Below are 18,959 nucleotides of genomic sequence, written 5' to 3' on the forward strand. Positions count from 1 at the left end.
AAAGCGGCGTAAAACCAAACTCAGTCAGTCAAGAAGTAGGATGACTGATAGTAATTATTTGATCCCTTCTGTATATGTAGTTGGCAATAGATGCAAAATTCAAAAGATATACTGATATATTGGGCTCATATCCCATATTTCTTTAGGGAAACTGAAAGTAATTGAAACTATTATTTATTGGAGCCAAACTTCTTGCTCTATCTGTTTTATTCTTAGTGATTATTCAGCTGAGTGCAAGAAATTATCATTATGAAATAAAGCAATACTTCAAAGAGTGTTTATCCCTTCTCATACATCAAGACAACACCCTCCAGCTGAACTTGACACAGCCCTTGACCTGTTTGCTCTGATTGCAGTTTAATGCAGAAAAATACGTTGTATTTGACCTGTGGGATACATTTGACCCGCTAACTACCTCATTTACTAAACAGTTCTGTCTGTTTAGCAGGCCCACTTCAGTCATGTTTGACTGATAGCGACTAACTTGTCTTATTGACCTCTGCTCGTCTTGCTGACCTTATGCTCTAATCAAGAGAGAATCACATGTGATTGATGACTGCAATATTGGATGGCTAATGAATTCTGATGAAAGGCACTTGGTGTTGATTTGATTCTCTGCCTATCAGCGCTAAATGTAATACCATGACCTTTTCCTGTATGGCTTTCGATGCGTCCATATTCTAAGACACTTTTAGCAACAGTAAAGGAATGTCCTGATTATTGATCCTCAGTGTAATCATAGTGCTCGTTTAATTGAAACTTTATTACTTTAACATAGACTTACGACAGTTGTAGCGTTCAGTTCGTGCAGTTGCAGTCGGTTGGACTTCATTTGAGACCGACGAATTGCTCACTAACACTAAATCTAATACTTGCAACAAAATCAAACTTTTCACAGTCACATGAAATCGACAGACCAACTCTGATGATTTGTCTCATAATTTTGGACACCCGAATAAAAAAGTTGTTAACAAATAATCATTATTTTGTTGTCACTTTTCGCTGTTTCTTACAACGGAGGATCACTTGCTGGTAGAACAGCCAGGTGTGCGAGTTGTACGTGTGAAATTGAAATTTCACTGCACACACTTGTTGGTTACCTGGCTGTTCTACCAGCAAGTGATCCTCCCTTGTAAGAAATAGCGAAAAGTGACAACAAAATAATGATTGCTTGTTAAACAACTTTTCTATTTGGGTGTCCAAAATTAATAATGAGACAAATCATCAGAGTTGGTCTGTCGATTTCATGTGACTGTGCAAAGTTTGATTTTGTTGCATGTATTAGATTTTGTGTTAGTGAGCAATTCATCGGTCTCAAATGAAGTCAAACGGACTGTACCTTCTGTAGTGACACAATCATTAAAATGTCGATAGGGCTGTTGTCTAAAAAAATCATTCTTATATATAATTGTACTTTTACTCAAATATGTCTGAGGCACATAGTGATGTTTACTTGTGCCCTTCAGACTTGAGTGTGTTTGCAGGAAGAATACTTTTGAAACATTTATGAACACACAGAATGACATCTTACCATTTGTTCAGATGTAGGCAAGTAGGTGTAGTTTGGAACGTTTCTCCCTTCGCTTTTTATTCAGGTTAACACCCTTCTATATTCTTGACTCCCCATGTTTAACACAGGTAAGTGAGTTGGTTTTACGCTGCTTTTAGCAGTAGTCCAGCAATGTCACGGTTGGGGGACACCACAAATGGGCTTCACACATTGTACCCATGTGGGGAATTGAACCGGGACTTCTTAATATGTTCGGCATTATTTTACCCAAGACTTCGGTGGTTAGTTGAACGCTTTAACTACTGGGCTACCCTACTACCCCATGTTTAACACAAAAACAAGGGGCCTTTAACTTGAAGTAACAAGATTTATAGTTCCCTGTATTCCAATACTATGGGAGACCTTGAGGAGCAAGGACACCCCCACCCCCACCCACCCCAACACCCCCTAATTGTGAACAGGCAAGTTATCATGGCCTGATCGTGCTGATGTTGCTATTTTTACCCTGTGTAATGCTAATGTCTACAGGTGAATGAGCAGTGTTTTACGTGTGTGTTGTACAGTACAGATTAACTGCTGTTGAATGTAGGTGTGACTCTGATCGTGATGGTTTCGTGTTTACATACATCTGTGCTGCATGGGACCCAATGTGTCGTGACCCTTTCATTTCACACGTGGTTATCGTCCTTTACAACTTACGATATGACAACCGGCAATGACTCAGTCTCGTTGGTCTGTTTGCCATACAGACGAACTCCTTCAATTGTTAATGCAGGTTCTCTTTCTCAGTTGCCTGAGAGTGTTTGAATGGTAATGGCTGGTTTCAAGTGTAAGGATCATGTCAGCCTACCCAGGCCTGACTACCCTGCAAGGCTATTAGAGCCTTTTAAGCTAATTATAATGTTTTACCATTGTGGACAGGTTTGTTTCACTCTTCTGGGCAGCAAACTGAGGAAGCTCAGATTGGTTGGTCAGTTCTTCATAAAAGAATAAAACTCTGCCAGTTTAGAAACTGCTTCAGTGTTACTGGAAAATACCCAAAAACGTATAGATGAGTTTGACCTAGTCTGTCTCATAGTCCCCACATTATTTTCCTTACTGCCTAGCCCTCCTACACTAACGCTTAGTCTCAGAATATATATGAGTTTGATAGTAACAAACAAACCCATATAAATTGAAAAGTAGCCCAAGTGAGACCAGAGATTCAGAACCTGATGAAATCTAGACTTGCTTCGTTTAGTGTTTTAGTGTTGCAGAGAAGGTTTGGCAGTTGGGAACGAATGTGGTTCAGGGACTGTGAGACAGACTGTAGCCCTCTCTGCCATTCTGAAACCTTCAATGAAGCAAGTCTAGATTTCCCCAAATGGGTTTATTTGTTACTATCAATATTATATATACTGGATAAAAATAGTTAGGGATATATGTAAATTTTGAAATTTTGAATTATGATCTATTTATTCATTGACACACTGATAAAATATCAATCATAAAAATACCAATATCCCTAAGTTATTTTGTCCAGTATATATATTCAGGGACTAAGGTTAAGTCTGACCCTAAAGTACAGTAGGTGTGTTGTGACTTGTTGTTGTGGACTGCTTCACTTGTTTGTGGAGTAAGAGTCTAAGGTGTTGACACTCAGCATCAGTTTCGCTGCAATACCGGTGTATGTTACACTAAATGAATCATGTTTCCTATACATGCTATAGGTCTCTCAATCCTAATGCGACCGCTTCCATGGTGTAGTGGTTAGAGCGTCCGCCCGGAGAGCAGAAGGTCGCTGGTTCGATCCCCGACTGCGTCATACCAAAAGACGTTAAAATATGGTACTTGTTGGTCCCTGCCTGGCGCTCAGCATTAATGGGTACAACAAGGACTGGTCGGCTCGGAGTCAATATAATGTGTCTGAGTGGGGTATCCATGCTTCACTGCGGCATGGTATCTCAGTGGCCTAGCACTATAAAACCAGCTTAAGTCTGGGCTAGTACAAGCAGCCGCACATACACATACACACGCATGCACGTCATCATATGAGCGAAATATTCTCAAGCACGACGTTAAACCCAATTTCACCTCACCTCACCTCAATCCTAATGCAATCACAACGATGAATAAGATGCTGGTCTCTGGCATTTAGTTATGTCATATGTCATGTGTCCATATAAGGATACTTTAGTACCAGTACAATTATAAAAAGGTGAGTTCACATCAAGAGTTGAGGTTTCTGAATTCTTATAACGAGTGAGCAACTCTTTCAGGTAAACATATCTGAAGTTTGTACCTCAGAAAAAGAAGATAATCAATGTGTTAGAATTCAACAATGTAATAGCTGTGGTATATATAGGTTTCATGAATTTTGATTCACAGTGCCACTCTAAAGGATGTTCTTGTATTTATTTTCTATGGAAGTGTCTTTTGCTATTTGCCTAGATTTCTGTACTGTTCTCCAAATTCTGTACTGAGGTGGAATAAAATCACTACAGAATTGGGAAGCTGATTGGCTCAATTCATTTGGAGGGCAGTGGTGGCCTAGTGGTTAAAGTGTTCGCTCGTCACACTGAAGACCCGTGTTTGATTCCCCACATGGGTACAATGTGTGAAGCCCATTTGTGGTGTCTCCTGCCATTATGTTGCTGGAATATTGCTAAAAGGGGCAAAAAGCCTCACTCACTCACTCACTCAGTTAATGAGATTTTCAATTTTGTCTAATCTTCACCCAGGCAGGTATTGTTTTGGAGTGTAAGGTCTGATTTAAGATTGCTTGGTTGATTGCATGTCATGTTATGTCCATGATATGAAGGGGCGGTGGGGTAGCCTAGTGGTTAAAGCGTTGGCTCGTCACGCCAAAGTCCCGGGTTCGATTCCCCACATGGGTACAACGTGTGAAGCCCATTTCTGGTGTCCCCCACCGTGATATTGCTAGAATATTGCTAAAAGCATCGTAAAACCATATTCAGCTCACTGCATGATGTGAAAAGTTGCTCCTAGTATCAATCACATGTTTGTCTGGCTCACACTACATTATCAGAAGCTACCGTATGTGATATAACTTGAATACTGCTGTCTGCGTCATGAAGTCAGCATTCACTCACAGGTTCCTGACACACCATCCTGCATGCTTTTTACATTGCATGTTTAATGTTACTACCCTAACTTCTACAAAACTAATGACATGACAAGTACTGTCAAAGTGTTCTGATGGCTATGTTATAAACAGTGCCTGATACAAGACATCCAACCCACCCCTAGTTACACATCGTGTTTAAACAACCTTCAAATGTTACAAGACTTTTAATACTTATCAGCACTTTTTATTTAACTGAGAAATGCTTCAAAGATTAAACTACAGTTGCTTATCAGCAATACTTCAGTATGATTAAGGAGAATGAGGTGGCCAAGCAAGTAGCGTGTGTACTTTGTTCTGATAATGTTCAGTGTAGAAACAGTGTTTGGGATATACGGCATAAGCTCCTCCACTGCTTGACATGTGGAGCTACATGTTCAGTGGCACTTCTCTACCTGGTGTGTTGACAGCACTACTCAACTAGAACTGGTACTGGTAGGTGACTTCTCGGAGGTGTCTTAAGTGTTCCATGGTGAATCCCTTGGTGAATATTAAGTTTTAGTCTTGGTGGTGTTTTTGCCTATCAGTTTACACAAGAAATTGGTTAAAGTCTCAAGGGTGCTGTTGTCAAGTGACGTATGTAAATACATGGAATATTTATGTGTTCATCATATTCTTCATTCTCATGTTTACTGGGCAACATAGAGAAATGGTTATGCATGTATATTTCCTACAGATATGTTTTTCAGTCTTCATCACAGTAGTGAAGCATGTGTGTGTAGGTGGGGGTGGGGTGGAGAGGACCTCACGAGAACACAGCAGTATTACTCTTCAGGTGATCAATCTCTAGTTGGTGTGTATGTGTGAAGCTCAATCATTTACAGGGTCTGTTAAAATTGTAGAATATTACTGACTGGATTCACTCTCTTTAACGCTTGTAATGTCACCTTTTCTCACCTGTAAAGTTAAACAAAAAATCTACAGTATGAAACTCAAAGTAAAATAATCAACAGGTAGGATATTCTGAGGATTAAGGTTGTTGTTTTTTTCATTTCAAGTTCACTGGCATATTTAGTGTACTTTATCTTGATGATAGATTTCATATGTCAGAAACATTGAGTAGTCCATGGCTCTCAATGGTTATACTGAAAATCAGGATGTGGGAGTGGACAGGTATTTGAGTTCATCCATTTAACATGTTTAGTAAGTACATTGTATGTGTAAGCCTTGCAAGCTGGTTATAAGGTTAGACATTATATGTTACCTTTACTCAGTCCTTGTTTGAGTAGACCTCTCACACTTGCACTGTTTTTAGCAAAATCAATGTGCGTGCGTTGTGGATCAACTGTGATTTCCTGATTGTTCCAGTGAAACAAATTCAAAGAAGATCTTTGTTGTGTAATCTTTGTCATTCGATTAATTTTCCTGTAGGTCATGTTTATTCAACAAAAGCGTTCAGCAGATTTGTCTTGTCAGATTATTTCTGTTGGATACGGAATAGATGATGACTTGCTGCTTGAGCTTCTCAATGCATAAATGTTTGCGATCAATTCATTTGAAAATCGTATCAGTAATTATGCAATCCATTTGACTTAACAAGGCGTCGGTGTTTGTAAGGCTTGTTAATCACCATAGCAACAAAAGATCTCTGGTCTTTGTCGTGGCTCTGGCAGGAAGTAGAGCTGGTAGCAAGATGAATCATTCATAGGACATCCTGGTATTGATGTACAACCAACACTGCCAGGTCACACATCATAAAAGGGAACGTAACACAGTGAATATTGAAACTTGACAAGCTGTCTCAGATAGTAGCTGACTTAACGGCAATCCTTGTGATCAGAATTTTGGTTGGACATCACAGGGTCAAAGTCCGGTTAAGAATATTATTTTTGAGGTGAACCTTAACTGAAATACTACAGGTAAAACTTCAAAGAATGAAAACCCCCATTTCAACCCCAACCCCATTTCAATTTTGGTCACTATATGGCTGAAATGTACAAACATTTAAATTGTCATTATTAGTGTAGAATCTGGTTTGAAAGGCTAGCAGGTTATTTGTTTATGTAAAGTTAATGGAGTTCTTCTGCAATTTCCAAAAGGTAAAGGAGGCAATAGAATGATGATTAGTCCTTTGCTTGCAGGTATTTGAAATGACAGACTTTATTCTCTTTGTTTTGATGTCTTAGGTATACCTTACTTAATGCCATTTTTAAATAGGGTGAAACTTACGGCTATCTGTGTGGTGTTATTTGCTACCAGGTGCTATGAACATTTGTTTAAAAATGTAACTGTACAGTTGGCCTTATGGCGGTGGGGTAGCCTAGTGGTTAAAGTGTTTGCTCGTCATGCCGAAGATCCGGGTTCAATTCCCCACATTGGTACAATGTGTGAAGCCCATTTCTGCCATGATTTTGTAAAGGGGGGCATAAAAGTAAGCTCACTCACCCTATGTTTGTACCTATGAATAAAACTTTCTGTCTGTCTATATTGCATATTATTGAGAATAGTCTAATGTGGGTAATGTTTGATTGTATTAAACACATCAGATTTAACATTGGTAATAGCAAGGTAGTAGTGATGTTGAGGTTGGTGCTAGGATCGCTGTGTTGGATGTTTGTCTCGCAGACAGCAGCAATGTACCAGACTCTGTGGAGTTCAAATGCACACAAAGGTATTGAAACTAGGAGATTATCCAGGAGATTTTGTTGTTGACAGAATCCTGGAAATGTTGACCATTGTTGACACAACTCCACTGTCCAACATAGTGACAATGGACATCAATATTGGTTGTTTTAGACAACAACATGAACAAACCACATGAAATAAAAGCATATCGAATAATTAGTACGAGTGACCAGAGAGTTTTTGTATTTCTGTCAGACCAGCGTGTGTATTGTTATTGTATCAAACAGTGGTAGATAGGCGTCCCTCTGACGTCCAAGGGCTCTCCACAGGGTCAACATTCTTTCAGGGCTTCAAGTGTTTTATCAGGTAATTTGGGCGGTGGTGCTACACCATATATCCACTGCTGTGATCTGCTGTGATCCCTTGTGGTCCTCAGGGAGCCCTGTGTGACATTCAGCTGCCTCCTGTGACAAGCCACAGGGGCTTCTCCTCAGGTATCTGGCGTGGTTTTCTGTGATGGATGGTGACATCAAGTCGCAGGTATTCACATTATAGATACAGCACTGCTGCTCTTGTTAAGCAGCTCACGCAGATCGCTCCTGGCATTAGTACTACCTGAGCCATACTGTCGTTATCTGCTATACTGTATTGAATTTCCAATTCATATAGGTAACAGGCGAGAGATTCCGTGCAAGTCGTGGGCCTATGAAAGCGAGTAACGACTGGTTTATTGGGTTAACATGTGACTGCCCTACAGGCGAGCTCCAGCTGCCGTGATGGGTGGATTCTTTGCAACAAGTTGACAAAAGAATTAATTGTGGGGTGTTTTGTTTGAGCCGGCCAGCAGGTGTGACGTGAAATTAGTTATGTGGTGATGAGGATTGAAGGTAGACGTGGAGGAGAGAGGAGGGATACTGTCGGGGTCACTACCATGACCATAGAAGAGGATATTATACACCAACCATGGGAATATGCATTCTTGTTTTGATTTCCTGAAGACTAAGGTAAAGTTTGTCAGTGGAGGACTGTATAGAGTGTCTCGCTACAGTCCCTGCCTCTTTTCAGTCAGCGTTGATGGGTTGGTTTCCAGGTGAGCTGTGACATGGCCGAGTTCAGGGACTGTTGGATGTTATGTATTGGTAGTGAAGATTCGGCCTGGAGTATGTGCTGTGTTAGTTTTCCTGAAATCGTTCTTGGAGTATTGTACTTTCAGTTAAATATTTAATGCCACTGTGGAATGTAAAGATATTTCTTTTATGTTCTCCATGTATTCCTTTGTAAACATATAATTGTGATTAGGATATCTTGAATTTCTGACTTATGACTTTAACGGTCATTTAGACGTCTTTTTGATTATCTAACAGGGATGGCAATTTTCCGCAGATTTCCCGGATTTTATTTCAAATTGTTCAATTGTGAATCGTCTAAATCCATTGAGAATTCTCAACTCGATGACACAATATTAAGTTTTCAGCTGAAAATAGATTTTCCTGTTGCCATCCCTGATCTAAGAAAAGTGCCTAATGACGATTATGGAGCAGTTAACAACTCATCTTTCTAAATGTAGGATGTTTGAAGATCAATGTAATAAATACATCAAAGATGTTCATGGTTAACCAGTGAATTGCTCAACATTAGAGATTTGATATGGGACATATGATATGATTATTTGATATCATGCCATGTTTGGAAATTAAGTGTATAAGTCAAGGCATCCTTGTCTTAACCCTAATGTTATGAGTAAAAGAATCAGCTATGCCCTGTATTCAAATAGTACAGCTGGACCCCAGAATCCCCTTATTGTGGAAAACTCGGGTGATATGAATTGTCACAATCTGATACAGATTCCGACATGATGTTGCCCTATACACAACTCCTTTACTGTGGCTGTAGCCCAGAGTTAGTGACTAGCTAATGCTTACAATAGGCTTTGAAAGGAATCATTAGTGAACTAACATGTCTTTCTCAACTACATTGGGCTTTTTCTTTCATGGACTGCCAGATCTAGGACTACAGTTCTCACAACTTAAGAGGCCTACAATCACAATATGATACAGTATTTATGTAACTTGAGCCAGCAAGGTGTATGGGTGATCTATGTGTTTAAGTTACAGCACTACTTACATCACAAAGGCATAGTAGAAACCTATGAACATGATTTCCAATCTGATGATTCACTCTAATTCAGTTATTATTACAGGGTTTAAGCACCATATCTATATATATATTTTTATTAAACCAGAGTGGTATATACTCACTCACTCACTCTTTCACTCGTAGCATGATTTGAGAACAGGTACAGAGAAACATTCCACCATATTGTTTATACACTTGTGATCCACTTGTCACTGAATATGTTGAATACTCCCCTCGTCTTTCTTTTTAGAAGGTGAAAAGGTGATATTCTATTTTGTTCTGACCTGGGTAATCTACCATCGAAACCACTGTCTCTCCTGCTGTGCGTGCGTGTGTGTAGTGCGTGTGTGTGTGTGTGAGTGTGTGTGTGTGTGTGTGTGTGTGTGTGTGTGTGTGTGTGTGTGTGTGTGTGTGTGTGTGTGTGTGTGTGTGTAGGTGCATGTGCATTTGCATATCTGTGTGCGTGCGTGTGTGTGTAGGTGCATGTGTGTGTCTGTCTGTGTGCATGTGCATCTGTGCGTGTGTACGTGTGTGTGTGCGACAGTTGCCCATCTCCATATGCATATACATACAGCCATTGAATTATTCATGACCTGTCCCAAGTTAGCATTGGTTACCAGCAACCTATGCAGGTCTCAAGAGACATGTTAATGGATCAGAGTTTCAGGCTTTCACACGAGCTGATATTGGGTGATCATACTCAAAGTGCATGGGATGTTGCTGCTCATTTCAAGGATTGTCTGGTCCATTGTCTGGTCCATACTTATAATAAAGTTATATTATTTACTGGTCACAATAAGATTGAAATATTGCCTAAGTGACTTTAAGTTTTAGCTCACTATTATTTACTCTCAGCTGGAATATTGCTGAGTGTGTTTGTAAAAGGAACAGTGTATTAACCTTTCACAAGACACTTTAGATCCAAATATATCACAATATGTATCACAATAACAGTACCTGAATCAAAATATGTTGCAATGCAGTTTATTTGCAAATACACAGCCCTAATAATGATAGGTGAGGTGCATGGCAATATGGTTTCACATCAAAGTAACCTCCTTGCTTGCTCTTTGCAGTCTTCAGTCACAGCACAATGGGGATTAAACACATGTAGAAATAGTTTTTCGGATATTAAACATTTCATGATGTATCTTGCATTGTTGGGGCTCTGGGGTTACCCCATTGGTTAAAGCGTACACTTGTCATGCCATAGACTTTGTTTAATTCTCCAGTGTGAAGCCCATTTCATGTGTCCCCCCGCCGTGATATTGATGGAATATTGCTAAAATTGGCGTAAAACTAAACTTACTCACTCACTCACTCTTGCCTTGTCAACTCTGCTGTGGGGAGCTCTGTTGTTTTGCTTTGAGAATTGAACTCAGCTTGAATTGGAGGTGTAACGTCACGCTTGGAAATTATCTGAAATAAAACCAAAGGACTATTGGAGTACTGTCCTTTTAAAGTACAAATCGGGTTGAAAGACAAGAACATGTCCTTCTTCCAAGGAAGATGGATGTTGTACAGCCATAGTGCATCTGCTGCTCAATGCCTGTAGCTAAACATTAGAAAGCTAGTCTATTTTTGATGATTCTAGTTCACTCTAAGTGCCTGAAGCAATGGTTGAGTTTGATCCTATCTTTACATATCTATTCTTCATTTTGTCATGCATATTCTGTTTGTTTTGCCAGCGGCAAATTACTCACGTTTTTCACTGAAATGCCTGTGGATTATGGAGAATGTATCACTTATTATTACCCTTCAGATAAATTAGAAGACTTTTGATTAGTTAATAGCCAGTGCTTATAAAACTGTACTCAAAAGAATCACACATAGTTTGAATCAATCTTACCCTGTTCCAACAGGTAGTATGGACGACCATGACAGTTTTCAACCTTAGATATTGCTACCTTTGACATTGAAATCCAATTGGCTTGGAGAATTCAACTATCATTATCACAAAAAGTTCTTATTATAAAATGTTTTTGAGAATATAAAGGAAACAGAATTGGCCTAAAGATAGATGGTTGTAATATTTCAAAGAACAAGTCCCTTTGAATGTCGTTCATGATGTTCGTCTGTGGCAACAATCATGGTGAGACTCATTGTGTACCATACTGTGACAGAAATAGAAGAGAGATGGATGAAAACGGTCCCGGAAAACACAAATAAAAGCACCTAAAATTCTAAAGGGTAATAAATTTGTTATACATCCATTTCCCAGGTAGTATGGGATGGTATGGGATGGTATGGCCTGTTTGAATCTGTGTTACTATGGCCTCGGGGAAATACAGGTCAACCGGACTCTACCATCCCATACTACCTGGCAAAGATCCTTGTAACTAATAATGTTACCCTAAAATTCATATGTCATAGTGTTAGTAAATTTCAGTGTCAGAATTTTAACAGAGATCTTCTTAGATTCCATGCAAAATTCTTTCTCAGCATATTGGGATTTTTGTCATGTTATGTACAGAGGCATTGTGACTGCGTATATTTATGTTTCATTTTTTGTTTCAAATTATGCATGAATGCCTCTTCCTTCAGGTACTGTTGTCAGTGAAATACAAGTTGGCTGGACCCTATCAGTTAATAGAATGAATTGAGAGATTTTGAATCATTATTGTGACACTTGTATATTTTTCTGACTGAATTACCCTCTGAGCAGGTCTGCATAAATTCCTGATTATTCAGTAAAAAATATGAAATCCAATTGGTTTGAGTTTGTGCATCATAGAAATGGAACTCGGAGATCACTATGCCATTACTTTACCTTATTAGACATGCAGTTCAAAGCCAGAGATAGTGTCAAGTGAATTCATATAGTATGCTTCATATTTTCATACACTACTAACCAAAATGATCTTTGATGAGATTGACTTTGATCTCTACAAGGTTCAAGCCATTGATGTCAGTATTCATAATCGCAAATATCCTTCATAGTATGTTGAGTTATGTACTAGCCAGGGCATTCATGCAGTGTCTAATTCAGTAGAGCTGATCAATTTGTGTAATCCATATCAATGCACATGCTGTGTATGCTGGTCGCTTAATGGTGGTTTGCATTTCAGCACTGAAGTCAATACAGTGCAATATGATATTAACAAAGCATGTCACTTTAGATCGATTTTGCTGTAATCAATTTCTGAAGGTTTGAATAGGTGGTGTGGACCTCACCACAGGACTTGGGCAAGTTACCGTCACGCTTGTCAGTCATACTGTCACATGATATGAAGTATGACGCCATAGTTGGTAGAATTCAGACTTTCATCTCTCAGTTTCATGTCTAAACTAACTACTCCTTTCACAGATGTCAACTGAGTCTCTGGAGAACATTGATTTGCTGAAAGATGTAATCAACTGTTTTGGGTTACTTCTGTTGATTGCTGAACATGGCCCTTTCATATCTGAACTGACAATTTGGATTGTGATTGATGAGATCCGTAATTGACGACTTGATTTATTTAGGGAAAAGTTAATGCATAATGTAAAATCACACAGTCAGAATGTATATGTCATATAGGGGCCAAACACTTGGTAGGCATGCAAAAAGAATGCGTGTGATTATATATATATATTTTTTTTGAATATGAATATTTCATGAATTTCAAACTTGGTTGACATGTATGTCATCGTATCCCAATTTCGAAGATCAATGCCCATGATGCTGATCACTGGATTGTCTGGTCCAGACTCAATTATTTACAGAAAGCCGCCATATAGCTTGAATATCGCTGAGTGTTGCGTTAAACAACACACAATGAAAGTATTTCAAACCATTCCTTGACACATTAACTTTGTAATTTGAAAGAATCTGGTCAGTCTTCAACTTCTTGTGAGGTGTGAACGGGTGTCAGTGGGTTGATTAAAGCTAACACAAGTTTTGAAGTAGTCAGGAGACAGCCGACAATATCATTAGTAGGGAGAGCTATAAGTGATCTGTACATCTGACATGTCCTTCATAGAAAATTTGTCAGTCATTAACGTTGCATGATGGTCCTGTTTTATAAAGCAGATCATAAACTACATTCTATCTGAGAAAATACGAAGAAGTTGATTGTTTATAGATGATGTTTATAGATGATGTAACAAAGGAAGGACAACAAAGAGGCGGAGTGGAGTTTCTCTCTGGCTATATTTCAGCATCTGCAGATAACAGAAATAGTGTACTGTCAAATGCTGTAGATTGCCAAGCTAACTGTATCATGGAAATGTGGAAATAGTCACGTGATGGGATTAGACACGGGATACTATGATACAACAGCGGCAACACTTTCAGGGGATGTCTGTTCTGTATACATTGTCTGGTGGATATGTTACATTATTCAATACGCTTCCATGCTTCTACTGCAAAAACAATGCCTAAAAGAAACTCACGACCTGATTTTTTCATATTGCTATAATCAATCTGCTTTTATAATGGCATTATTCGTTAAATTTTTCTTTATAATAGAATTACGTGATACTTCTTTTGAGAAGAATATGTATTGACCAAACATAGCCTTATGAAGTTGTGTTTAAGTCATGATATCTGTTTATAAAATTTATCTCTTGGCTACTTATATTGAAAAACTGCAGTAGGATGTATTAACCTTTGTCTTAATCGATTTGGTGACAAAACTGCTTTTTATTTATCATCAGTAATGATGTATTATGACATTTGATTTCAGAGTCGTCGCTCCAAGATGGCCACAGTAGGAGAACAAGTGCCTATCTCAAACCACACCATTGACAAGGTGACAAAAGCCAAGGTTACCTTGGAAAACTACTACTCAAATCTCATTTCTCAGGCTGAGGAACGGGAAACAAGGTAAGCTAGATGTAACCACCACTACAGTAGACCAGTTGTCCAGTGTTGAGTGGATATAGTTTGTACTGTTGTATGTTCAACCTGCTGTTCATCTCACTGGGGGAATGGGCGGTAGGGTGGCACAGTGGTTATAGTGTTCGCATGTCATGACAAAGACGCAGGCTTGATTCCCCACATGGGTACACTATGTGAAGCCCATTTCTGGAGTCCTCCACTGTGAAATTGCTGGAATATTGCTAAAAGCACCATAAAAAGTCACTTATTCACTCACTCACTCACTCACCCACCCAGTATCCCTCCCACTCGCCCACCCACCTACCCACCCAGTCTCCCTCCCACTCGCCCACCCACCCAGTCTCCCTCCCACCCACCCAATCTCCCTCCCACTCGCCCACCCACCCACTCAATCTCCCTCCCACTCACTCACCCACCCAATCTCCCACTCACTCACTCACTCACTCACTCACTCACTCACTCACTATGGGAATGTGAAAGGGATAGTATGATCTATTTGAACAATGGAACATTCATACTCTGTAATACTCAGATAAAAGGTACTGAGTTCAGCTCAGGTACTTCAGATTAACTTAAAATCTGTTTTATTTTGGAAGAAATTTGTCCTGCAGGAAAGTTTGTGATTACTTTGGAATGCCTTCTTTGAAAAGGTCTGTTTTGAACAAATTTAAAGAGGAAAATGATTGAATATCATTCCTTAGGGGGTGTTGTATTGCACCTTGACAGCAAAAAGCGTTATCTTGCCCGTTTTTATTGCTTACGTCAATGAAAACAGACTGCGTCAATACAGATCTGATAACGCATTCAGCTTTGTTTGATGGTTATTTTTGATCTGCTCAAATAATTTACAGTTGCATAGAAGTCAATATTTGATTATTACTGTCATTATCAGTGACACAATTTCCACCCATTGTTGAAGTAACAAGTTTTTAAGCAGACTTGCTATCAGTATAAATATGGCCAACGTCCCTTTCATCATCACTTAGTGCTAGAGTATGATGCATGATAGAAAATGGTGGAAATAACTCGCATATTCTGTGTATTTTAAGCAGAATGAAATATTGGAATGCAAGAGCACAAAGTTTATCGTTGATGTTACCCAGTGGATTACAATGTTGAAGCGTGCAAGAATTTCTGCACAGATAAGAGCTTGTGACTACTTGTTGGAGCCCATGTAAACAGGTGGGGGAGAGGAGACATGGATGTGTTGTACAAAAACACTTAACAAGTGACTGATTCAATTCTCTGTCAGCTTGACGTTCAGCAGATTGCACACCTTGTAAAATCTATTATTAATGTCGCAAGTCAAAGGTTCCTTGCCTCTGTTAAAATGCTTGGTTCTACCAACCAAAGGCAGTCCTGTTCTTTCAGTAGATGTTGCCTCTTTCATAGGTCATATACTAAGCAAGGTAAATATCCTAAATCCGCCTGATCTTTGGTTTTGACCCGTTTTTTGCTAACATTCAGCTTAAGCAGATGCTATACCTGGGATAACACTTTCTTAGTTTAGTACAAATTCCAGGAGTTTGTGGTTAAGTCCTTCCTAGGATGTGAAACCACACTCTCAGGGTGAGGCAGGCAGCTAATCTCCAGGTCACAAAGTCTGCGATCTGACTCACTCAGCTGGTGTCTCACCCTGATAGTGTGGATTCACATCCCAAATGGGACTTAACCCCCAACTCCTAGAGTTTGTACTTAAAAGATGTTATGCCCATTATGACATATGTTGCATTTGACCACTCGATGTAAAGGTGTATCTATTCAGTGTTAAGGGTTATGACAGGGACCTATTAACTTTACTGCTTAATATTCCTCTTCATTTTAAAATATATTTAGTGTTTGGTAACTGATAGTGTTGGGAATTGGATAAAATCTCATAATTGATGATTGGTTCATTACAACCGATCAATCATCGAAAATAATTGGTCAGCATCATTTATCAAATTTTTCTGGTTATGTTTGTTACTGCACAAAAAAACAAAGAAAAAACATGTAGTTCTTATGAGTCTTTTTGCAAATTCCACAAAATGCATGTGCAAATTTAACATCTTTAGAGGATGACTAGTATGTTAGGAACATAAATTTCCTGGAGTCTTTAAGATAAATTCAATCCTGACTTGGAACGAGCTTGTAATGTTTATGAAATGTAATAGACAAAACCAACCTTGTGAAAAATATTGTTAATGCAAACAAGTGTTCCAGAATTGTTTGTGTTCGATTATGAGAAATGATCGATTGCTTGGTCGTTTAGTCATTGCGACCAATCTTCGATTATTTCAATTAATCGGACCACCACTAATAACTGAAGTGTTATATGATAAATGTTTTTAACATTTTACCTTTATCTTGTGCAAATTTGGAGAGAATTGTGATTCAAACTTGACTTAACATTGGGTAAAGCGTTGGTCTTTCATTGCTATGATCAAAAGTGGAATTCGGCCTTTATATTGGATCATACATGTGTGCATACATACATTCAAAACAAGTAACCTTCAGTAGATTTTTGTGAGAACTTTTTCAGAAGAGAAATTTGTTTTGATGTATAGTGTTATGAGGCAGTGTGTCGTGTGGCATGTTCGTATGATTGGGTGCTCCTCTACATGTGGAGGATATTTTGATAGAGATCAGTGTGTGTGTATCATGACAAGCATACATATTGCATGCCGAATCAATACACACAGGAGAATACGAGTATAAAACATAACTAAACCAGCTATGCCACAATGTAAAGGTATTGACCAGGAGAAGAGCCAGCAAAGTTCTTTGTCTGCATTTATTGAGTAATTCTTTGTTATTGCAACCACCGACACCTTCAATAAAACCATTGTATGTTTAACTGACACACCCAAATGCATGTAGCAGCAGTTAACTGGTTCTGCTTCAATAACAGGCAATAATGACTAGGTGACATCAGGTATATTAACCCACTCATGAAGTAATTTTACATATCTACCCCTAAATAAGCCTAATGGTTGCCTTTTCAGTGTTTAAAGTTAAGTGTGATCCTTTTTGGTTTCCTTCTATAGGTTTTGAATCTTGGATCCTTGGATTCACTTGTAGCATCAAGTCATGTTCAGGACACCTTGACATTCAGCTTCATTTTGAAAACTACTTTCAGAAGAAAAATGTCATTTTTGATAGTTTGCCTACACCAACTCAAAATGATTACTAAAACATCTACTCTGTCAGTTGGTTAAGCTTGCATACTGAAACTGTTCTCGTTAATATTTGGGGGTTTCATTTATGTAGTTTCCATGTCCGCATCAATAAGTGAACACAAATCTATGTATTACCAATAGCAGTGTTAGTTAAAGACAGACAGACAGACTTGATACTCTGATGCTATGTTTGTTGAAGGTTCTCCTCGATCAGATGTAAAGTTTTGTATTTTAGTGGCACTGCAACCATTTTTGTGTCTTATATAAATATCTACTGATGGATGAAACAAAAAACATGGGCACCAAGGTATTTTTGATAAGTAATACCTCTTGATGAGTGGTGTTGATCTAGGTGCCAAATGTATGATCTAAATGCATTATAGCCCAATACGATGCTTCTTAGAATCTAACTTCTGTACTTCTTCAAGAAGCTCAGATATTTCTGAATGATGCATATATTGTGAAAGTCAAATTAATTTTGAGTTATTTTTAGGCCTCAGTGTGGAGTTTTCATGGGTTATCTTTCGGTGTGAAATACTTTTTTACTGAAATATTTACACTTGTCCAGCTAATTTTTGGACTTAATTTGTACACATTAATCTTAAATTATTTGTCCTTTTCTGTGGAAATATTTGTAGCAGACCAACAGTATTTGAAACATCAATGCCTGTCTCAGGCTGTCGTGTTTGTGTTGGAATGTGGTTGGTTAATGTGCTCCACCAGCTGATCAACAGTGGAAACAGCTGTTTCTACAGACACACATTAATCGACTGTTCACTAAATATGAGTAATATTCAATGATTGATAGCGATCTTATTATGCTGGCAGGTATGACATGTAACCAGGATTATCCCTTGCTTTGACGCGGGGGGTCATGTGATGGTTGTTCATGGTGGTACGCCTGTAAATCTGGGAAAAGCTGCTCAAAGGCTTTCAACATTCATCCTGCCTGATTACCTTTGGTTGGTTTGTTTGTGTGTTGTATAACACCACAACCAGTAATATTACAGCAGAGACCATATAATCTAATATATGGTCTCTCAGTGTTCACGAATAGTGTCTGACCCTCTGACAAATCCGGCAGATTTGCCAACGGTCTGATAGAAGTGTACAACCCGCCGGCCCCAGTGTCTGACTGTATATTTCACAATGACTTTGACTTAGGTTGTTATATCTGACATGTGACACTTGTTTGCTGTTTATATATCTTGTGTTTGTTAATAATTTCAGTGCCAGTTATAAGAAATGTTAATTCTGAAATGTATGTTTAATTTTATTCTGTGGGTCCTGTGAATTTTCAATGGGTCAGACAGACACCTGAAACTTGCAGGACCCAATGTCCTGTTACCTTAAAACACCATTCGTGAACACTGGTCTCTGATTACAGCTTTGGACTGCAGTCTGTAAATAACTAAGTCATGCTCAGAGAGTACATTGAATGTAGATCCATGCTTTTGGGCTGTGATAATAATTATTATTAATATGCATTTAACCAAGTTACTCAACATGTCCAGCTAATCCTTTTTGTCACTTCTCATGACGAGCATGGTTCCTTGTAGACTAACATCTACAGTCTGTTTGCAGTGAAAACGTACCGATGAATTTCACTTTAAACTAAAGAGTAAATCAAATAAAGTGAAATTA

The 18,959-nt window shown here is 38.7% G+C and overlaps 1 protein-coding gene across 1 annotated transcript in view; it reads left to right on the forward strand.

Annotated features, from left to right (window-relative positions):
• The first annotated feature begins 8,059 nt into the window (after nucleotides 1–8,059).
• LOC124277767 (serine/threonine-protein kinase 38-like) overlaps nucleotides 8,060–18,959 on the forward strand; it is a 66,421-nt gene continuing 55,521 nt past the window's right edge. The window contains 2 exon segments of the mRNA XM_046713501.1: nucleotides 8,060–8,203; nucleotides 14,003–14,142. Coding sequence (XP_046569457.1) covers nucleotides 8,171–8,203; nucleotides 14,003–14,142 — 173 coding nt within the window. The 5' untranslated portion in view covers nucleotides 8,060–8,170.

This window comes from Haliotis rubra, unplaced genomic scaffold (genome assembly GCF_003918875.1).
Source record: "Haliotis rubra isolate DU_JTF1 unplaced genomic scaffold, ASM391887v1 Scf227, whole genome shotgun sequence".
NCBI classification, from domain to species: domain Eukaryota; kingdom Metazoa; phylum Mollusca; class Gastropoda; order Lepetellida; family Haliotidae; genus Haliotis; species Haliotis rubra.